Source organism: Myotis daubentonii, chromosome 4, assembly GCF_963259705.1.
Source record: "Myotis daubentonii chromosome 4, mMyoDau2.1, whole genome shotgun sequence".
Lineage (NCBI taxonomy): Eukaryota > Metazoa > Chordata > Mammalia > Chiroptera > Vespertilionidae > Myotis > Myotis daubentonii.
The window spans coordinates 12352258-12374618 of NC_081843.1; the positions used below are offsets into that span (position 1 = coordinate 12352258).

General features: G+C 56.2%; 3 protein-coding genes across 7 annotated transcripts in view; 2 read left to right on the forward strand and 1 right to left on the reverse strand.

The window, feature by feature from the left end:
- The first annotated feature begins 2502 nt into the window (after positions 1–2502).
- On the forward strand, positions 2503–5532 carry ARHGDIG (Rho GDP dissociation inhibitor gamma). Of its 2 annotated transcripts, none has more exons than XM_059692517.1 (6): positions 2503–2969; positions 4056–4223; positions 4302–4385; positions 4801–4877; positions 4960–5023; positions 5117–5532. In XM_059692517.1, exons 1-6 carry the CDS (start codon positions 2897–2899, stop codon positions 5314–5316), a joined length of 666 nt encoding a protein of 221 aa, XP_059548500.1. In that variant the 5' UTR covers positions 2503–2896; the 3' UTR covers positions 5317–5532. The 2 variants fall into 2 exon arrangements, with proteins under 2 accessions (XP_059548500.1, XP_059548499.1); XM_059692516.1 differs by having other exon boundaries at positions 2513–2969; positions 4044–4223.
- A 137-nt stretch (positions 5533–5669) lies between these two features.
- PDIA2 (protein disulfide isomerase family A member 2) lies at positions 5670–9155 on the forward strand. The gene is made up of 11 exons (XM_059692515.1): positions 5670–5883; positions 6446–6652; positions 6723–6856; positions 6936–7073; positions 7144–7260; positions 7353–7478; positions 7549–7746; positions 7840–7960; positions 8041–8222; positions 8798–8908; positions 9032–9155. The coding sequence occupies exons 1-11, from the start codon at positions 5685–5687 to the stop codon at positions 9074–9076; spliced, it is 1578 nt and encodes a 525-aa protein (XP_059548498.1). The 5' UTR covers positions 5670–5684; the 3' UTR covers positions 9077–9155.
- A 351-nt stretch (positions 9156–9506) lies between these two features.
- AXIN1 (axin 1) overlaps positions 9507–22361 on the reverse strand; it is a 77066-nt gene continuing 64211 nt past the window's right edge. For 2 of the 4 annotated variants that reach the window (XM_059692513.1, XM_059692511.1), the window contains exons 6-11: positions 18467–18996; positions 17687–17857; positions 15446–15691; positions 13360–13467; positions 11570–11737; positions 9507–10401 (exon numbers count right to left, since the gene is read on the reverse strand). In XM_059692513.1, the coding sequence (XP_059548496.1) occupies positions 10275–10401; positions 11570–11737; positions 13360–13467; positions 15446–15691; positions 17687–17857; positions 18467–18996 (1350 nt within the window). In that variant the 3' untranslated portion in view covers positions 9507–10274. The other 2 variants (XM_059692512.1, XM_059692514.1) reach the window with 2 other exon arrangements.

Below are 22361 nucleotides of genomic sequence, written 5' to 3' on the forward strand. Positions count from 1 at the left end.
AAGCGGTAAGAAATGAGCTGTAGAAGCGGTAGACATTAGAAAATAAGCGGTAGAAATAGAGAAATAAGTAGAAAATAAGAATTAGGAAATATAAAATAAGGTGGAAGTCTCCTAGGTTTTGTTTAAGCCACTGTAAAGTAAAAAATGGCTGTGGTTGATGTTGTTTAAGGAAGTAATTTTTATTTTAACAATGCAGTTGCATTGCTTCTAGGCTTTGGTTATCTTTGCTTGTGTGACCAGATAGCTCCCTGGGACTTTGGGTCCCTGTGAGACGCCAGACTCAGAGTGGGAAGTCTCCAGCTCTGCAGGATCGAGGGCTGATCCTTTCCATGCAGCAGCGGATAAAGAAAGAAGCTGTAAAGGGACCAGACTTCCAACTGCATGGATGAGGCTGATTTGACTGGGACTGGTGCGGACTCAGTACCGAGGTCAACCGCCCAAACAGCCTGGTCCAGGGGACTGGTTTTGCATCAACGACATCTTTGCATCAGCGACATCTTACTACGCTAGTGACCGAGGTATCAACATGGAGTCAGCTGAAGAAGATGGCCACTGAGGCCAAGCAAATGTTAAAAAAGCAAGTGGAAGCTGTGCTAGCGTTGGTGAACTGTCAGTTTTCTGTAAAATCTTGCGGAGCTAAAATCTAAGGACTTTGAGTAAGATATCCTGAAAATGTTGACGTGTTTGTAACTTGGTTTTGCGTTGGTATTGCTTTGTTATTAGCCAGAGTTTTGTAACATTGCTGTTTATGGTTTTGTTAATAACCAGGGGTTTGTTTTGATTATGTTGAATAATTTATTTAGAGTATTTGGATAATGTAGATAGGCGTGTTTAAAAACAAAAGTAAAAGGGGAGATGTGGGGCGCGGTTACGGTGTTTTGGCCAGGTTCAAACCTCGGACTAATGAAAGGACAGGGTCCTCTCATTGCCACGTGCAAGTCCCAGCTGGAGGCCAGGGCCCTCCCAGCACAATCATAGCCAACGGCTGTGGTTGTGAGCTTGAACCTATGGTCCAAACACGTAGCCCCACGTGCCTTGTGCTAGAGTTCGGGTGCATGTAGTTGAGTGAGGTTGGAGCTCACGAGAATGCTGTAAACAACGTGATCACGCCCCTGCTTTGCCTCGTGGCATCTGCTATAAAATAAAGACACAGGCGTGTGGGCGCTGGCGCTGTCTCCTCATCAGGGGGGCAGCGTCCCACCGAGACCCACCTACTATTCCCTTTCACTCCCCCCCCCCACTCGGGATCACCCTTGGTCCTGCTGGCGTGGCACACCCCTCCGTCCCTCTCCCCTCAGGGGCTTGGGGGCAGGGCAGGATGGGGTCAGCCTTTGGCCAGCAGCCTTCCACCTGTGATCTGAATCCATTCCCAGTGCTGGTGAGGACAGGCCCACCATGAGCTGGGGTGGGGGGACTGGAGTGGGCTCCTAGCCCGGCCAGGTTACCACCCTGCCTTAGATGCCAGTGAACGCCTCCCACCCAGCCCCACCCACACAGGTGAGGTCAGGCCGGACCCAGGCCTGGCTGTCCTCTCTGGATGAGTGGGCATCTACCGAGGCTGAAGGCCACGGGAGGCCAGAGCTGTCCCCACCTGGGGACAAGTATCTTCCCTGACTGACCCTGCCTACCCCGGAGGAAAGGCAGCAGGAATGGGGCCCAGAAGGACCTGGGCCCAGCCGGGGGCAGCAGGGGAAGGGTGCAATCCTGCCTTGGGAAGACCGGGGGCAGGTGGGGCATGGAGAGGACAGTCCCTCCCAAGCCCAAGTGCCCCCTAGTCCCCAGGGCCTGTTGGCCTCCTGCTCACATAGGGGCTCCTTTGGGCAAGACTGGGTCCAACCCCTGGGTGTCCTCAGAAATAGGAGGGACCAGAGGGGGGCCCAGGGGGTCTAGAAAGAAGGGGACGCAGGCTGTTCCACCTCCTCCTGCTCCACTCACACCTAGGCCTTTGTCCAGCTGTCCCGGCCTGAAGTCCAGCTTAGCCCTGTCGCCGCGGGGCTGCCTCCCATTACTCACCCCAGGGTTTGTTTAGGTGTCAGACCAGAGCCCCTTCTCTGCCCCCCTCCCCCAACACTCCACCACCTGGTTCTGTTTCGGATCAGTGTCCTCTTCTCCCCAAGGACAAGGAGGGTCTTCTGAATCTTCGGGTCCCCAAAGCATAGAGACCCCCAACCCACCCCACCACCCCACACAGGCCAGTCAATAGACACTGAGAAATGGCTGTGGGTGGGGCCCGGCCCTGTGCATGTGTACTCGGGTTGCTCTGTGGCTGATGACTGTAACCGCTGGGGCGCAGGGCCAGGAGGCTGTGCAGACACACATAGCGTCCCCCAGCCCCCAAGGCCAGGCGGTTCTGGGAGTCCCCTCGGCACAGACAGAAGCTCTGAGGATGGGGAGTAGGGGGAGAGGGGGGGGACTGTTGGGCCCCAGGTGCAGCCTGCACTGCTTACTGCTAATGAGAGCCCGGGGACATGGGGAGGGGGGCGCACCTGCTCCACTGGGCGCCCCAGCCCCCCACCGGCCCCGCCCTGAGGGCTTCCCCAAGAGCCCCGGACTCCTGCCGGCGCCGAGGGGGTACGGCAGCCCCGGTGGCCAGAGCAGGGTGCAGTCGGGTGGGCCGCTGGGACCGTGACCGCGGCAGTGTGCGCGGCAGCTGTGCGGGGTTCCGGTGGGTCGAAGACCGGGAGGCCGGGTGCCTGCGCGGTGCGGGCGACACGCGCGTCTCTGCGGGGCTGCGCGGGGTCCGCGGAGCGGCTGGGGGCGCGCGGCGCGGGCGCGGCGCTGGGCGCGGGGGGCGCTCCCGGCCGGGATGAGCTCACCGCAGTCGCGCCGGGGCTGAGCGCCAAGCCGGGCGGCGGCTCCTCGGCGGCTGCTCGGCGGGGCCGGGCCGCGGGCCACCATGCTGGGCCTGGACGCGTGCGAGCTGGGGGCGCAGCTGTTGGAACTGCTCCGGCTGGCGCTGTGCGCCCGAGGTGAGCCGGCCGGGTGGGGGCCAGGGCGGCCACGTGGGCGGGGGGGCCCTGGCGGGGGCCGGTTTGAGTCTGGGGTGGGGACCGGCCCCTCCCTCGTGGAAACTTTGGGGGCTCGCGTGGGGACTGTGTGATGCGGTCCTCCTGGCAGCGCTCTGGCGAGGGTGGGGGGCTTCCTTCGGGCTAAACACTCGGGTAAAGGAGCCAAGAGTGGGCGGGTCTGCTTGTGAAGCCTGGATGATGGGGGACCCTCCTTCCCCCCCCCCCCCCCCGAACCTGCCCCACAGAGCCTACTCCCTTGGGTGGGGCTGGGCTCCTTCAGGGCGTGTGGCGGTTCTGAGAAGCCAGGAGCGCAGAGTGCAGGGACTCCCACAAACCCTGTCCCAAGACACTAGGGGAAGGGCTTGGAGAGACCCCTGCGCCAGCGCCGCCCAGGAAGGGGCTCTGGGAGACGCTGGGAGGTGGCCCCAGCATAAGCTCGAGGGTTGAGAGAGAGCCCCCTCCGCCTCCCCCCACAGGAACACGGTGGGAGGAACTCCTAGGACTGGGGGAGGCCCTCAGAGACCCCGGTCTCTGGCTGAGCAGGCTGATAGGGGCTGGCCAGAGGCTCCTGGGAGCATGCTGGGAACACGGGAGGAGGCCCCCCGAGCACTGGGGACTCGGGACTGTGAGGGCAGAGCCCCTGCTCCAGGAAAGACCTTGGAGGTCACACTCAATGGTGGGGCCTCTAGTCCTTGGAGCTGCCCCCCATTGGGGTCTTCATTGCCCCCACCTTTGGCCTCAGAGTCCCTAGATGAAGGGCTGGGCCAGGAGAAGGCAGCCGATGCCTCCAGGAACGTCACTTGGTTCTTGTGAGCCTTTGTCAACCCCAGAGCCCACCCCTCTCCCTGAGCCCCCATGCACCTGCCACTCGGAGCTCACACCTTCTTCCCTAATCCCACACTCCCTCCCTCCCTGAGCCCCTACTGGCTTCCTCTTAAGTTTCTTCAGGCAGCGGGAGGTCCACCTGATGGGATGGGAGACAAGTGAATGCCAGGGTGGCTGGCGGCAGTTGCCCACTCACCTCCCTGACCCCAGTCCTTCTGACAGAAAAGGAAGGGGGGCGGCTGCTGCCAGATGAGGTGCTGGACGAGGCTGTGCCAGGGTACCGGGCCCCGGGGAGGAAGAGCCTCCTGGAGATCCAGCAGCTGGACCCAGACGATGAGAGCCTGGCCAAGTACAAGCGGGTGCTCCTGGGTCCCCTGCTGCCGGCCGTGGGTACGCTCGGGCCATGGGTGTGAGAGGGGCGGGGTGGGGGTGGGGGGTGCATCCGGCAGACTTCCAATTTCTCCTCAGACCCAAGCCTGCCCAACGTGCAGGTGACCAGGCTGACTCTGATGTCTGAGCAGGCTCCCGGGCCCATGACCATGGACCTCACAGGTAAGCGCCTGCTGCAAACCACGGACTGATCTTTGGGGTAGAGACTGCTTAGAACCCTGTGCCCAAACCCTCGTCCTCAGACCCATCACGTAGACCAGGGGTTCTCAACCTTCCTAATGCCGCGGCCCTTTAATACACTTCCTCATGTTGTGGTGACCCCAACCGTAAAATTATTTTCGTTGCTACTTCATAACTGTAATGTTGCTACTGGTATGAATCGTCATGTAAATATCTGATATGCAGGATGTATTTAGGCGAACCCCCGTGAAAGGGTGGTTTGACCGCCAAAGGGGTTGCGACCCACAGGTTGAGAACCGCTGACGTGGACTTTACAGATACTGCCCCCTAGGGGGCTCCTGGGGCAGGGGCTCTGCCTTCGATAGAGGTTGTTCCTTAGCTGCACTTTCCCTGACAGGGGAGCTGGCTGCCCTGAAAAATCAGGTGTTCGTCCTGAAGGAGGGTGTTGATTACAAAGTGAAGATCACCTTTAAGGTGAGGCAGCTGTCATGGGCGATGCCAGCCACCCACGGGATCGGCTTCCCAGAGGGACCCCTTAACACTCTTTGTCCCTCAGGTCAATAAGGAAATTGTCAGTGGCCTCAAGTGTCTGCATCACACCTACCGCAGGGGCCTGCGAGGTGAGGGCCGGTGAAGGGCCTGGAGGCGGTGGGGGGGGGGGGCGGGGGCCAATGGGGCAGAGGGCAGCCCCTGATGCCCTCCTCCTCCCCCAGTGGACAAGGCTGTGTACATGGTGGGCAGTTATGGCCCAAGAGCCCAGGAGTATGAGTTTGTAACTCCGGTGGAGGAGGCGCCGAGAGGCGCCCTGGTGAGGGGCGCCTACGTGGTCACATCGTTCTTCACTGACGACGACAGGGCAGACCACCTTTCCTGGGAGTGGGGCCTCCACATCTGCCAAGACTGGAAGAGCTGAGCGCCCACCCCCTGCCCTGCCCCAGGACCTGTCTCCCCACTCGGGGTCCTTGTTCCCTCTGCCTCTGTCAGTCACTGCACAGGGACCCCCACGCATTGTCCAGCCCCCTCAGCCAGTGGCCAGACCCCTCATGCCCTCTGCCCCGTCTCGGGACACCCCCTCCCGGGCCTGGCGCTGTGCCCTGAACAGCCCTATTAAACTCCACCTGTCTCAGTGCCCAGCGTTGCCTCTGTCTGCTTCCCCTCCCCCGGGGGTGGGGGGGCCTTGGGCCTTATCTTTCCTGCGACCAGGACCGGGCGCCACGTGGCCACCGCTGCTTGGCCCCCGGCCCCCTTATCTGCCCCCGCCCCGCGGGCCCCGGCACTGCCATGGACGGCCCGCTCCTGTCTGTGCTGCTGCTGCTGTTGCTCAGGGCCTGGAGCCTGGGGGGCCAGGGGCCGGAGCCGGGGGGTCCCTCGGAGGAGCCCGGGAAGGAGGAGGTTCCTGAGGAGGATGGGATCCTGGTGCTGAGCCACCGCACCCTGGGCCGGGCCCTGCAGGAGCACCCTGCCTTGCTGGTGGAGTTTTGTGAGTGCACAGGGTCAGCAGGGCTGGGGGACCTGCCGGCGTCACCCAGTGCGCTCAGCCCCCTGCTGCGGGGCTCATGCACTTGGCGCCATCTGAGGCAGAGCCTTGGGGCTGAGCTGGTCTGGGGGTCCAACTTGAGCAGGTGGGAGGGGAGGCACAGGTATAAGGGAGACCCTCAGTTAGACTGTGAAGAGCCAGATAAAGCTCACACCTTGCATATTCTCCTGTGGCTTTCTTACAACCCTTTACACATGTAAAAGCCCTTGGGCTGGCAGGCCTCAGTCAGCGGCATATGGCAGGGAGCACGGCCTCAGGGAGCAGCGACGGAAGATTCTTCTCCAACTCACTGGAAGGTGCTGGCCACTGCACTCCTGATCTGGGAGCTTTGAGTGGTCTGGCCTCTGGTGCTTGGGTTTAGTGTGGCTGAGTCAGGAGGGAGGTACACAGGACATGCTCCATGCTGGAGCTGACTGACCCCAAGTTTGCCAGCTCTGGCCAGGCGGGAGCAGGGGCTGTGACCAGGGCCATGGAGGCCAGGGACACTCATGGCCCTGTCCCCCAGATGCCCCGTGGTGTGGGCACTGCAAGGCGCTGGCCCCTGAGTACATCAAGGCAGCTGCCCTGCTGGCAGCAGAGTCAGCCAAAACCAGGCTGGCCAAGGTGGATGGGCCTTCAGAGCCAGAGCTGACCAAGGAGTTTGCTGTGACCGAGTACCCCACACTCATGTTCTTCCGCGACGGGAACCGCACGAACCCGGAGGAGTATACTGGTACAGGGGCAGGCCTGTGTGCGGTGGTGTGGGCCAGGGGCTGGGCCCAGGCTGACGGGACTCTCCACAGGCCCCCGGGAAGCCGAGGGCATTGCTGAGTGGCTGCGGCGGCGGGTGGGGTCCAGCACCACACGCCTGGAGGATGAAGAGGGCGCCCAAGCATTGATAGATGCCCACGACGTAGTGGTCATCGGCTTCTTCCAGGTGAGCTAGTGGCACAGGGGCCAGGCCTTGGGAGCGGGGCCTGTGGCTCCAGATGGTCTCACAGACGTGGACCCCTTAGGACCTGCAGGATGAGGATGTGGCCACCTTCCTGGCTCTGGCCCAGGATGCTCTGGACATGACCTTTGGCCTCACTGATCGTCCGCAGCTTTTTCAGAAGTTTGGCCTCACCAAGGACACTGTGGTCCTTTTCAAGAAGGTGGGTCTGGGCCAAGGCGGGGGTTAGGGACAGGACTATGGCTCCTACTGACCCACCGGGTGTTGTCTAGTTTGACGAGGGGCGGGCAGACTTCCCAGTGGATGAGGAGCTGGGCCTGGACCAGGGTGATCTGTCCAGCTTCCTCCTCACGCACAGCATGCACCTGGTCACGGAGTTCAACAGCCAGGTGAGTTGGGCTGCAGGTACAGGAATGGGCACTGGGTGGAGTGGGAGGGTGACCACAGAGCCAGCTCCAATGAGCCCCGCCTACCCCTGCAGACGTCCCCCAAGATCTTTGCGGCCAGGATCCTCAACCATTTGCTGCTGTTCATCAACCAGACACTGGCCCCGCACCAGGAGCTGCTGGCAGGCTTTAGGGAGGCAGCTCCCCCATTCCGGGGGCAGGTACTGGCTGGGTGGGCTGATGGGCGGGCATGGGGGAGGCCAGTGCCCAATGCATACTCCCTGTTGGCAGGTGCTGTTCGTGGTGGTGGATGTGAGTGCCAACAACAACCACGTGCTACAGTACTTCGGGCTCAGGGCAGAGGAGGCCCCCACCCTGCGCTTCATCAACATGGAAACCACCAAGAAGTACAAGCCTGCAGACAGGGGGCCGGTCACTGCAGCCTGGGTCACCACCTTCTGCCACTCAGTCCTCAGCGGCAAGGTCAAGGTCTGTGCTGGATGGCCCACCTAGGGTGTGGGGGTGGGAGTAGTAGCTCTCAGGAGAGATCCCCAACAAAGCACCTGGTCCGGTTCCCCCCAGCCCTATCTTCTGAGTCAAGAGGTCCCCCCTGACTGGGACCAGCATCCTGTCAAGACTCTTGTGGGCAAGAATTTCGAGCAGGTGGCTTTTGACGAAACCAAGAATGTGTTCATCAAGTTCTGTGAGTGTGGAGGGCAGGAGACAGTGGATAGGTGGGCAGTATGGGGTCCTGCTGGCTGTGCAAACATCCCCCTGTCCTAGATGCCCCGTGGTGTACCCACTGCAAGGAGATGGCACCAACCTGGGAGGCACTGGCCGAAAAGTACAGGGACCACGAAGACATCATCATTGCCGAGCTAGATGCCACGGCCAATGAACTGGAGGGCTTTGCTGTGCAGGGCTTTCCCACCCTCAAGTATTTCCCAGCAGGGCAGGGTCGGAAGGTGAGGTTGGACCCCATCTTCCTTGGTCTGATGTCTGAGTCCTTAGATGGAGATGGGGCAAGGCCTTAGAGCAGTGGTTCTCAACCTTCCTAACGCCATGGCCCTTTAATACATTTCCTCATGTTGTGGTGACCCCCAACCATAAAATTATTTTCGTTGCTACTTCATAACTGTAATGTTGCTACTGTTATGAATCATAATGTAAATATCTGATATGCAGGATGTATTTTCATTGTTGCAAATTGAACATAATTAAAGCATAGTGATGAATCACAAAAACAACATGTAATTATATATGTGTTTTCCGATGGTCTTAGGCAACCCCTGTGAAAGGGTCGTTCGACCCCCAGGTTGAGAACCACTGTCTTAAAGCGTGTGGCTTTAGTAGGTGCGCTCTGGGAGGGGTTGTGGTCTTAGAGTGCAAGGCCTACCTAGTATAGGGTGTGGCCTGGGGGCAGGAAAGGGTCTTGGGAGGGTGGGGCCTTAGCCAGTGGAGTCTAGAGTGGGTGTGGTCTGGGCAGGGCATGATCTGGGAGGACATGGTGTATCCTCCAAACCCTCCTGTCCCTCCTCAGGTGATTGAATACAAAAGTGCCAGAGACCTGGAGACCTTCTCCAAGTTCCTGGACAACGGGGGCAAGTTACCCGAAGAGGAGCCCGCTGAGGAGCCCTCAGCTCCCTTCCCGGTGAGTGCCTATATTCCAAGGCTCCAGGCCTCGGACATGCTCTCGGATGGGTGGCGATGGGGCTGACTGGGCAAGGTTGGGCTAAGGGCACAGCTACCAGCTGGGCCTCTGTGACCTTTCCAGGATACATTAGCCAACTCCACCGTGGATCTCAAGGAGGAGCTGTAGCCACGCCATCAGTGCAGGGGAGCCATCTCCTCGGTGCCTGGGAAATTGTGGGCATCGAATAAAGAGTTCTGGTCCTGGACTGTGTGTGGTTCCTGAGCATGGCTGGCCCCCATTTGACTTTGGCCAAATCTCAGCCTCCTGGGGTTCCATGTGGGATGGGGCCTAGCCCTTGCCCCCAGACCTCCTCGTGGATCCCTGGCTTAGGTGCTTCTAGATCCCCACACGGTGTTGCTGCCAACTTTGGCTCCACAAGACACCCTACTCCCAAGACCCTTGGTGCCAGTGTAACTTGTTGCTGAGGCCTGATATGGGCTGCGCATAACCAGGCCAGGATCGAGGAGACGGGTCACATGTGCTGGAAACTGGGCTGGGATGAGGCACCCGCTCACCAGACCCCACTGACAGAAGATCCGTGCACTCTATAGCCAGGGAAGGTTCAAAAACTGGTTTTATTTCATTATTATCCAAGTACCTTTAAAAGATCATTGTACAAGTCAGCGCATGAAAAATGGGCTCGGGGCAGCCCCTGCTAGCCCTAGCCTGAGAATGTACATATTTACATGGGCCCTTACGAAGGAAGAGCCGGGACCCGCTGAGCCGGCGCTGTGGAAACTGAGGGTGGAGAGGGAGCACTGAGGTGCCCCATCGCCGGATCCACATAGTGGCAGGCAAGAGACAAGCTGTGTTGAAGGCACTCGGTGACATGTACAATTTAGAGACCCCCAAGAAGCCCCTGAACCCCGGGCCTGAGCTGGCCCTGACCAGAGTAGGGCATGGTGGGCAATTTCTGGAGGGAGAAGCAGAGCCCTGGGGGGAGGCGCCAGAAGGTTGGCCCGTGGTTAGCAGCGGGGTTCCGCTGGGGAGGGTCAGCAAGGCGGCCCCACAGGGGGCTGCTCCCTGCTTGCTTGGGCGGACTCTCAGAGTAGTGCTGTGGAGGAGTGGACGGGGCCTTCCTCCTTGTTGGCAGCAGGACAGACACCTGTGGGACCACTCAACGGGACCCCTGCTCACCTGGACACAGATGGACCAAAGGGGTGGGTGGCTATAGAGCAGGCAGTCCCTGGCCTCACACGAGAAGCCGCGTGTTTGCATACACATGAGAGCACCTGACATGGCACAGCCTTTCCGGGCTCTCAGTGTGGCCATCCCTGCCCCACCTGATGAGGGCCCTGCCTGGCACAGAGGCCTGGCCTGCGGGTCAGTCCACCTTCTCCACTTTGCCAATGATCTTCTCCTCAAAGACAGGTAAGATGGCCTCGTCTTCCCGAACCTCTTCAAACACCACTCCACAGTCAAACTCGTCACTCACTTTCTTGAAGTAATATCTGGGGGACGGGGGTGAGAGGAGGTGAGGGCCTGTCTACTCCTCCCCTGCCCACACCCCCACACCCTAGGGGCCTCCCGACTCCCTAGCGTGGTTGCCTCATGGTTCCACACATGCACAGCACTTGGTGGCCACATTCCAAATACATCACACAGGGCGTGCAAGCTGGTTCTGCCTGATGCCCATTTGCCAGAGAGCTGACAGTGAACAGTACAGTGACCACTTGTGGGGTCCTCTGCCCTGGCCTTTAGGATGCTATGGGGGAGACACAGGCAGGTTTGGGGTTTCTGTTTCCTAAGGTCTGAGCCTGTCATCTCCCATCTCCATCAGGGTGATGTGCAGAGGCCAGCAGAGCTTGGGCCCTCCTCTAGTGGCCACACCCTCTACCTCCAAAGGGCACTTTCTCACCACTCAGTGGATAGAGCAGTGATGGTGAACCTATGACACGTGTGTCAGAGGTGACACGTGAACTCATTTTTGTGGTTGATTTTTCTTTGTTAAATGGCATTTAAATATATAAAATAAATATCAAAAATATCTTTGTTTTACTATGGTTGCAAATATCAAAACATTTCTATATGTGACACGGCACCAGAGTTAGGATTTTTCAAAATGCTGACACGCCGAGCTCAAAAGGTTCGCCATCACTGGGATAGAGGAAACCACCCACCCCAGGCCGCAGTGAGCTGACCCCATGTGGCCCTTCCTCCTACAGTGCTCACCCAGGAGCCTTCAGAGGCTAGTCTCAGGCTGGCAGGGCAGAGCAGCCCACGGCAGACCCTGGAAAGGGGGGTCCTGGATTCTGTGTCTAGTGAAAATGGGTTGAGTCAGAAGGCTGGAGAAAGGCTGACCCAGATTCAGACCGACATGGGGACAGGCAGACCACTGTGCTTGGGCCTGCTTCCCTGCTTTTAAGGCAAGGACTGTCCAGACCCCTCGGTTGACCTGGAGGCCTCAGTCACCTAAGGCTGGGAGTTGGGGCTGGGAGCCTTGAGGCCATCAACACCTCACACATCAAGGTGCTCCTGCCAACAGCTCAGGGCTGGTTAAGCAGGTAAGAGGGAAACAAGGACCAGATGGGATAAGAACAGGGCGGGAATAGGGCACCCAGCACACACTCTCCTGGACAGGGTACCTGTTTACCACAGACCACAGCCCTTAACTCTCACCTGTAGTTGCCTTTCTTGGTCAGCAGCTCCTTGAACTGGCCCAGGGTGACTGCACGGCCCCTCACCAGGGTCCGGTAGGGGATGGGCTCTCCACAGAAGTAGTAGGCCACAACGATGCTGTCACACAACTGGGCACTCCCACCGCCTGTCTTCTTCTGCGGCTTCGTCCTGGAGGCAGAAACACGGAGGTTACTGTTGAGCGCAGAGTCCCACAGGTCATCTCCCCAGCAGGCCCCACGCTCCCCAGGAAACGATGGGGCAAGGCCTGCAGGAGTGAGCTGCCACACACTCAGAAACGCCATGCATCCAGAGGCCCCAATTCTCACCCCACCCATACAGTTGCATCCAGCCCCAACCCTATGTACAGAGACAGCGTGGAATCCAGCTCATCCCCCCCGCCCTGCCTGCCACACGTCTCCATATTGCCTCAGCTCACTTGCCACCCTCCTCCACCACTGGGAAGCTCCTGGCCTCACTGTGGCCTGGACTGGCTAATAGGCAGCACCCCTGAAACAGACCACATGAAATGGGCCAGCAGGCTTCTCAGGGCTGGAGCCCACAGTAGATCCTTCTACCTGCTTCTTAAGGTGGCCAGGCCACTAGAACCAATGTCGCCCCTGCCTCTAGGCTGGACTACACAGCTTGTACCCCAGATAAAGCCTACTGCTCCCAAATGAAAAAACATCTGAAGGCCAGGAATTGGACAAACAATTGTTTTGGGTCTTGAAATGGACCTGTCCCATGGCAGAGAGCTTGTCCAAAGACCAGAGGCAGTAGCCAGCCAGATTTCCAGAGAGGGATGTGAGGCCAGCACGCTCTCCCACTCAGGCTGGGGTAGGGCCCTCACCCTGATGGGTCCTGAGCAGCCATTCTGTGTTTGGGACAGGTAGCACTTCCTCTGTCCCCCAGCACCCCTTGTCCTTGTGACTGCTCTGCAGTTGCCCAGGTACACATGGGCACAGTTCTTGGCTCTTGCCAGCTGGGTGTGATAAGAAGCCTCCTGAACCAGTGTCATGCCAGGAAGGCCACCTTAACTCACAGTGGGCTCTTCTCTCCATGGGGACCCTCCCCTCCCTGGTGCTCCTGGGCACACACCATGGAGTCACTTCATCTTTGTGGTTATCCACCACTCGAGCCACACTCCATGGCGCCTGCTTTCCTTCCCATAGTCCTGAAACCTCAAACCCAGCCTGTTCTGGGAGCCTGCCTCGGGGTCTTGTGTGGACCCATTCTCTACAGAAAGGAGACAGGTTCCTGCTCTTCCAGGGGCCACCCCTGAGGAGTGAGCTGGTGGGGCCAATCAGAGCTGGCATTGTCTGGTGTAAGCTTGGTGAGGACTTTGGAGGAGGACTTCCTTCTGCTCTATCTTGAGCAGAAGTGCAAGGATGGGGCAGCCAGCACTGTCTGCATGTGGCCTGCAGCTTCCTAGCGCCCACCCTACTCTATGCGTACCTGGGGAGCAGATACATCCCACGTGAGAACCCAGGCTCGCTGTGCACACAGCACCTGGACATGCACCACAGGTGCAACCCTGACCCTAAGTCCTGAGTCCTGGCTGGGTGACATATGGGACCTCCTCTCTAACCAATTGGTCATTTGTCACCACGTGGATGGTCAGTGTTCCGTTTGACAGAGACAGGAAGGAAAGGCCTGTGAGCAGCTTGCAGCCCCAGCTCTTCCAGTGCAGTGCCCGGGCTCCCGCCCTGGGAAACAGCTGCTGCTCCACAGCCCCTGGCCCACAGCACAGGCTGGACGAGCAGTACAAGAGGACCCGCAGGGGACGCACGTACTCTGTCTCGGAGAGCTCCGTGTCGGACACTGCTGGCACCACGCTCAGCACGGGCGTGCACACCGGCCTGACGCAAGAGCGCCCCCGCTGGATGACCTCCTGCACATACCTAGGGAACAACCGCGTCAGTGAGCCACACAGGCCTGGGGCAGGGCCTCCACACTCCGCGGTGACAACAGGGTGACAGACAGCAGGCGGAGCATGTGCTCCCCAAGAGGTTCAATTACCACCACGCAAAGCTTCCACCATGTGAGTCAGGCAAACCCCTTCTTGGGTGGTGAAGCTGTCAGGATCAGTCAAGAAACAGATGCTGCCTTCATCATTCAGATTTCCCACATTCCTCATTTGTGGTCAGAGCGCTTGGGCTCCCTGGAATATACTTTGGGGAACCCCTCATCTGAGGTGCTAGGATCCTGTCATTTCATCCACACTGAGAAGACCTGCCTCTGGCCTCTTTCCTGAGGGCGCAGTTCTTCCTACTTGGCCCCCTGACATGGGCCTCGGTCCTGGAGCATGGTCACTGCTCCATCCGAAGCAGCCAGAATCCTGTTCTGGGTCTCACTGGCCAGCAGCTCCTCTCCAAGTGGCCATCCACCCTGGGCATGTGCTGTGCAATCCTAACAGTAATTTCTGCTCTGACTGATATGGGTGGGGGTCACCCCACGAGGAGCTGAGGAAGGCCTAGAACCCCACTGCCACATCCAGACCTCTGCGGCATTTACAAAAGGCTCACATGCCCTGGACCAAAGACACCTGGAGATGCCAGAGCCACTGGCTGAAACCCCGCAGACAGCTCACCCCCCAAAACACGAATCACAGAATGGTTCCACTAGCTACAGAAAGACCATGGTGTTCTGAGGAGCTGACTAGGTGCTGGTAAGGAGAGCTCCGTGTTGAGAGGGGACGAGAGCCCTGCCTCTTGGAGATCGCAGCAGAAATGATGTCCCAGGAAGCCCCCGGCAACAGGAGGAATTGGAGCCCTCCCGCCCCAGCCTCTCCCTAGGCTGCCCTCTGTTGCTCTGTCTGCCTCCAGGTCACAGGGGCCCTGCACAGAGCCAGCTGGCTCTATGTTAACTGAACAAGATCACAGAGAAAAACAGTTGGCTGTAAAAAACATGGTCACCTTCAACCACCCAGGGACACCCTCAGGCTTCCATCTGTGCCTGATGAGATGGACGCTAGGGAGAGTTTGCACCCAACACCAGCTCCCCCAGAGCAGTATAGCCCCCCCCCCCCCCCACAGTGAGGCCCATGGGAGGCAGAGTCAGGAACCGGATGGCTGAAGAGTGGGCAAGGGGAACCAGTCATATCTGAGGAAACAGTGGCCGTGATGCCAGGCCCTGGTGAAAGCTACAGATTCCAGGCACCTCAGGAACCATTATCGCCTAGAGATTCCAATGAGCCAGCATGTCTGTGAAAAGTGACCTCAAGGCCCAGCTGAAAAGGTCAGGGAAGCCACACTCCTGCCTTGAGAGATTCGTCACCCAGAAGGGGTGGTTCCCCTCTTCTCCTGGAAGAGAGAACAGGGCCTACTAGCCTAAGGCCATAGAGGCAGCAGGTTGAGCCACTCTGCCCTGAAAGCCAAGAGGGCACAGTGAGGAGTGGCTGTGGGGCCTGGGGTCTCTCCAGAAGAGATTTACACTGGCACATATTTTAGCACTGTTTACTGCTCTACCTGCAAATGGCATGGGTGAAGGCTCCTGAAGAGAGGCAGCCAGGACCCACTGGGACCAACACCCCTGAGCCTGAGCATGCATATAGCCAGTGGTGACCTGTGTGACCTCCAGCAGTTCCATGCCACTAAGGGGACCCCATGGCCTCCCACAAAGTCCCAGGGTGAGTGCAAGCACAGGAGGCGTGATCAGGGGACAGACATCCTCTCCTCCCCAGGACAGTGCAATGACCATCTGCCTCCAGCAGGGCCGTGTGGAAGAAATTGAAAGGAAAAACCCAGGACTGCTGGTGGGCACCCAGTGTGGCTGTATGTATGGACCTCAGGCCCCAGGGAGCTCCACCCCAAAGCACAGCCACGGCACCTGGAGGGGCCCTGAAAGGTTCAAGCCCTGCTCTCCTTGATGGCCCTGTACCTCTGCTTTGAGGGCAACTTGCTGGCTCTCTTCTCTTCTTCCTCCAGACGCCTGCGGGCCTCCTCCAGCTGGGTCAGGGGGTTGGGGGCCGGGTTGGGTGGCATTGTGGGGTCTTGAATGAAGAGATGAGAGGGCTGGACAGAGTTCCGAAGCTGAGCGCTGACCCAAGGGTGCACAGCCCCAGGACGCTCAATGGACAAGGGCCTGGAGCTCTCATGAATCTGCTGCTTCTTCGCCCCAGAAGACCTTTGAGAGTCAGAGAACAGATGGGGCAGAACGTGAAACTTCGGGCCCTAGACAAGCATCTGGAGCTGGGCAGGAGCCAGCAGCATAGGCCGAGCTTAGCAATGATCCCGGGATGCCTGGGTCAGGAATCCCCCTGTGACACTGGTCATGGAAGCCAGGTGAAGCAATTTCCTCCTATACTACATGACACAAACATTCCTTTCTTGCACACTTCTTTTATTGTAACTCATTTTTAATACCTTTATTGAATATATAAATCAATCCTACACAAAGACTTTTTATAAAAGATGTTTTGGTATTTAATGTTCTTTGTGAAAAACCTGAAATACGTAGGAAAGTCAAAGAAAAAAATATTAATAATCCATAATTTAGAAATAGCCACTCAGAATATTGATCTATTTCCTTCCCAATTAAAAAATACTGAACACACTTGGAGTAATTCTAAACATAATTTTCTCTCTCGATGTGGTAGCATGCCTTCTCTTTGTTGTTTAAATGGAGAATGTGCTGTACACCTGTGCAGCACACCGTCGCTCCACCACCTGATGGGATTCCAGTGAAAACATCAGCTTCTTGCAGCTACAGCTCGAAAGGGGGATCTCCAGGAGCAAAGATGAGGGAACCCAAGATGGCCCCCTTTGAAGTGGGCTGGCCCAATGCTCTCATGACACCAGAACGGCCCAAAGAAAGATACCCCAGGGAGGTAGGCTCCTCCTCCTAAAACCCCCACAAGGCTGGCCACAGGGAGACCTCTGCCCACCTCTCCCCCTCACCACTCTCCACTTCCCAACCTCCCACACCCCCATCTTCTCAACCCGTTTAACTCCCTACCCCTCACTTCCCATCTCCTACCCCTTCCTTTCCTTGCCCCCATACCCCCAGCCCACCCGCCTTATGTAAGAACAATGAAGACAGAGGCCTCATGGTCCCCAGACCCCTGGGAGGCCAGAGAAGGCCTGGTGGGGACACTGAAGGCCATCATTTAAAATAGCCCATCTGACTGACGGCAGGAGCCTCTGGAACCTGGGAGGCTATTTCTAGATGTACCTCTTAACTCTTCAGCCACAGAAATCTTTCTTTTGGGGTGGGAGGACTGGCCGGGACAGACCCATAAGAGAGAAATTCAGAGAAGCTGAGAATCGAACCCACTCCAACCAGAGCAAGAGCGGGGCTCCTGGAGAGGCCCCCTCACTAGGACAGGCTTTGTGGCTGTAACGGGGTCTCGACACTGGTGGGGGGGCTCATTCCCAAGGTCAGGCTCACCTGCCTCACACGTATATTCAGTCCTCCCTAACGATGGCCAAAAAATGCTGAGGGTCAGGGAAATCTGAGATTGAGGAACGAGGGGATGGCCCACCCACTGAAGGACAGATGCTGTCAGCTCCAGGCCCAGGGCCCCTGGACGTCACCCACTTCTGGCCTAGGCCCATCTAAGCCAGCCCTGTGCGTCTTAGGATGGACTAGCCCAGTGGATAATCTAGAGCTCAGAGGGACGCACACTAAACAAGAACCTTCTCCCACCCACTGCTGAGGGTATGATCAGGTGTAAACACAGAGTCTTCTGCTGAAGCCCCAGCTGGAGTAAGGGTCAGGTACCTGCCTCACTGCCCCGATGCCTTAGGTCATTCTCATGTGGAGATGTCATGTGTGAGAGCAGCTATGTGACAGCAGGCCCCCTCCTCAGTGTGGGGCAGCAGCGAGAGGCATGGTGACTTCAGACTGACCTCACCTCACCAGTGGGCACTCCTGCCCAGGACACTGAAGCTGCATCCGGGACCCCACCCCATCACAGGTCCACACAGGGCAGACGTCAACGCGTTTGTGCTTTGACAGCTCGAACCGGATCCCTTTGAATAACTGCTTCCATTGTACATGTTTTGCAGTAAGACAGTGGGTGGGGCTATGCCACTCTGGACACTGGTAAAGCAGCTCTGGAGGTCGCCAGCCAGTTTGCATGTCTGTGCCCACACCCCCAGGACACAAGGTGCTGCTTACCCGTGGCCAGCCTTCCTGTGCCTGCTGATCTCCTTCTCCCCCTCAATGATCCACTGCATGATCTTCTGGTTCTTCTCTGCGTCCTCTGAAGGGCCTGGCACCTCAGTACTGGCACTCTTCCCTGACTCAGTCTTCTTGGCATTTCTTTTGGAGGTTGTGCCGGCCTTCCCACTGCAAAAGCAAGACCTGGGAGTCACCCACTGAGTTTACTTACCTCTGCTCCAACCCTGTATGGCTCCCTGAACATAGAGGCCTCAACAAAGTGGCATGTTCTAGCAGCCTCTGCCCCAGCTCTGTGGGGTTACTGGGGTTTGTTTCAGGTGACTCCATGGCAAGAAGTGAAGGAAGGCTCCATCGGCTGGGAGAGCTGGAGCCAAAGATCAGCAATAGCACTTGCCTGTGTCCTCCCAGCCCAGGTCACCTGCCTGGTGGAGACATCTAGGGCCCGGCCACTCCTCCTCATCCAGACACCTCACTCTAAAATGGATCTTTATCTAACCACACTTCACAGCTGGAGCCTTGGCTGGACCAACACCCCAGGCAGAGCATGGTGTCTACCTCTACCTGGCACCTGAGCTCTTGGCCATGACACGCCTGCAAGTCTCTGCAGCTGACCTTGGTTTAAAGACTTTTAAAGGAGAATTCTAGTCTAGAAAATCAGAACAGAATCCATAGGAGCCACAGTCTCTCATGGCAACCCCTTTCTCCCTGGGAAGCCCAAGGACAAAGAATCCAAGGCCCCAATATCAAAGCATGGCTCTGGCCACCCCAGACACTCACCTGTAGGCCAGGCTGTCGTTGGCATTGGGGGTGGTGCCCACACTCTCTAAGTGGCTTCGGGTCTTGGCTGTGTGACTGTGCAGCTCCGGGCCCCATGCAAAGCTGCTCTGGACCCGGCGGATGGCCTCGGCCTCAGCCTGCTCCTTGGGCCTGGCCACACCATGGTGGCTGTGGTGGTGGCTGTGCCTATGGAGATGCAGGCCAGCCGCTTCTAGCTTTGCCCCCAATTTGGGCACGTGCTTACTGTGCCCCAAGGTTGTACCCCCCAGCACTCCCGACATCTTAGGCATGTGTCCGCTGTCAGGGGAGCGGTGGCCAGGCCCGGGCGACTGGCAGCCTGGAGTCCTCATAACCCGCTGCACATGCTCATCCAGGATGCTCTCGGGGTTCTCCTCGTGTGCATCCCGCAGCCCTGTGCAGCCTACGTCCGTGTAGCGGGGTGGGAAGCTGTGCCAGGCCGGGGCCAAAGGCAGCTTATGACTGGCCCCCGGGGGGGCAGAGGACACATCGCCATCCTCCCCTTCTTCCTCCTGTAGGGACAAGGTCGCATGTTACCTCTTAGCACCTGCTGCACCAAGGAAACCTCACACTTTGGGAAATAAACAAGTAACAAACAACCAAAAAAATCCCAAAACCATAAAGCCTGTCAGTGCCGTGTCCTGGGGGTCAGGAGCCCTGAGCCCAGGATGAGGCAAGGGCCAAGGGAGGTGCCGGACTTCCAAGTGACTTTTCTGTCCCTGCTGATTCCTGAACAAACTCAGCCAGGCTCTCAGCAGGCTATGCTGCAGGACGGGGGGCAGACAGGATGACAGGGAGCTGTGCTCACGCACAAGTGTGCGAGGGCATGCAACTGCCACACACCAATGATTCAGAGAACACAACACCACTGCCGGTCCAGGCCACAGAGCAACCTTCGCACTGGTTTAGTTTTCTTTTATGCTTCTCAAGAAAGATTTTTGTTTTCTTTCAGTGAAATTTTCCTATTCCTCAATTTATACTGCCATATTTTCAAAGGCCTTTGTACAGAAGAGCTCTTGTTTTTTATCTTGCTATGTGTTTGATAAATTCTCACATTAACTAACTTTTATTCAATTCTCTAAAAGTCAATATAACCAATACTGTAACAGAAGCATTTTATCACCTTAATTTCAAAAGATACATATCATATTTTATTTTCTCATTTTATTAAATTGTCTAAACCAGAATAATGTTCAGTAAATTTGGTAATGAAAAGAAAGTGGAACTAAGCTAAACCTGTACTTTAATATAAAAAGATCTCCAAAAGTTTACCACAAAATTTCACACTAATGTGAAGTATCTAACTGTCATTAGAGCGGGCTCAGGGTAGAATGGCACTGCAGAGAACCAAGTACAAAAGAAGGGACCTAACAGACAGAGGGTGAATGCACCCCCTCCTGGGTATAGCTTGGAGCCACCTCAGCAGAGACTTGGACCCCTGGGCTCCCATCCCGTGTCCCCATCCCAATCCCTTTGCTTTGCAGGGCTAAGGGACCAGGAGACTTTTTACTGGGGGTCTTCCCAGGGCACTGAAAGTTATTAAAGCCATTTATCCCCTAAAGTAGCAGCAAGCAAGAGGAAACCTCCGAATTCCTGAGAGGTGAGGGGGTGCAAACCTTCAGCTGAGATCCAATTTTTCTTAGTAGTTCTGCATATGTAAGAATTCAATTTTACAGTTTGGAAATGTAACAGATTTACCTAACTGTTCAGATAATAGTTTTCATTTTCTTCTTTGCTTTTCTTTTCAAACTCTTATAATAAAAGTTATTTAAAAATTGTGTACTTATCCCTTTAAAAAAAAAAGGACTGTTATTTATAGCATGATTTATTTAGATTACAGATTGCACATGATAACAGAGACTGAACTGACAGCTGCTGGGCAGTGTGCCACAACCGAGGACTAAGGGACACCTGTGGGAGCAAACTTGCTGGAGCAGCTTCGGGCCAGAGCACATGACCTAGAGTCCGTGCACCCATTTCTGAAGGCCACTGCATGTAGTAAGCCCACCTGAGCTTGAGGCCAGGTGCCTGCTGATTAGCTCCTAAACTGACAATGGAGACATACAAAGGGCTGTTCATTTGAACATTTCTGTTAAAGAACACCACTGGGTGTTGGCAGCTGGGTCCAACCCCTGTCCTGAGAGCTGGTAGTGGTTCCAGACACAGCCGCCTTGCACCTGCCAGGGACACCACAGAGAAAAAAACATCTGAGTCAGACATCAGAAAAACACACAGAATACCCTCAGCCACAGATGCCTTCACAATGTCTCGCCCAAAAGATTGACCTGCCAAGGACCACAAACACACACAGCCACTGAGCCAAAACTAAAAACTTGACAAAACAATTATAATAACTCAATCATATAGTAAAAAGGTGGTGAATTCTTCCTTTCTTAGATTCCATTTAAGAAACATTACACACATTAGTTAATGAGCACATTTGCTTTAAGAGTTGTTAACTATGACATGTCCAGGGGACCCCTCACACAAAGAGCTGATGCCATTGAAACACTGTGCTAAACAATCGAAGACACCAGCTTTGTCACAACATGCACGGGATTTACCTCCTGCTAAAATATTCCATATTTCACAGTGACTCTGTTCCCTGCATTTATTTGTTCAGAGAAGGCTATTAAAATGCTGAAACTACGCTCCTAACTATTCCTTCAACTACTCAATAAGGCTCTGAGGGGCACTGAGAAAGAGCTGGCCTCAGTGAGCGCACACTCAGTGTCCCTGGCTCCCATCAGACGGCCTATCCCTGACCGGCTCCTGAGAGCCTCTCCCTCTAGGTCAAAGAAGTCTCACCCTTGCCCTCACACGAGAACCCAGCATGGCGGGTGCCCTGTTGAGTGACCTCGGACAGTTCACTGAATTGTGGGAACTGTGGGGAGGATAGCTGGCACCTGCTCTGCCAGAGTGAGGATCACCCAATCACCATGAGGGGAGGAGGAAAGGATGCTGGTAAGAAAAATTTACTTGTGTAGGTGCATGAGCGCTTAAAAATACTTCCATGCACATTCCTTCCTAGAAATCACCACTGTTACTCTCAGGTTTGCCTTCCTGGTACCATGTTCATATCAGAACATGAATCTCAGGTTCTGATATGCATTTGAAATCTACCTGATGTCTTGATGTGGGGAAAGATGGGAGGAGCCATGCCCTTTGGTTGGATGCTGAGCGTCATGTAAAGGAGCTCCGGAACCCAGGATCATAGCTGCAAGGCACAGCCAGCAGGATTCCCTATGTGCAGTGACCATCTGCTCTGTCCCATGTCTACCCTTATGGCAGTGTATCCAGCTTCAGGTGCACAGAACTCATCTGGGGACATGTAAAGTGAGAGAGTAAGCCCCTCCCAAGGGGTTCTGATGGGGTCTGAGGAGGGCTCATGTACTGTATTTTAAATAGGAATATTAGGTGATCGGGTAGAGAAATAATTCCTTCAAGAAACATCACATTTTTGAGTTTCAGGTATTGAGCACAAAATATTTAGAAAAGAATGGAAGACAACCACTTACTTGGTGGTGACCATTTACCTCCAGCAGGTAATCCCTACCTGCTAAGAGAAAAGCAAAAGCCTGTCTACCAGCGACATGGAGGCTCATGGAATTCAGGAGGGACTGGGTTCAGTGAATAAAGTTCAACAAGCTAGGAAGTGCAAGGGGCACAGGGAAGGCCTCACTCCAGGGGCACGCTGGTTACTGATGTCCCAGCACTGACGCCCTTGAATGTGTATGGAAATGAATCTTATAGAATGACACCCGGGACAACAAAAGCAAGGTATCTCTTCAGCAGTTATGGGCAGAAAGGCATTTAAGCAATGAATTACAAATATTGAATTCTTAGCATTCAACACTTCATCAAATGAGACTACAGG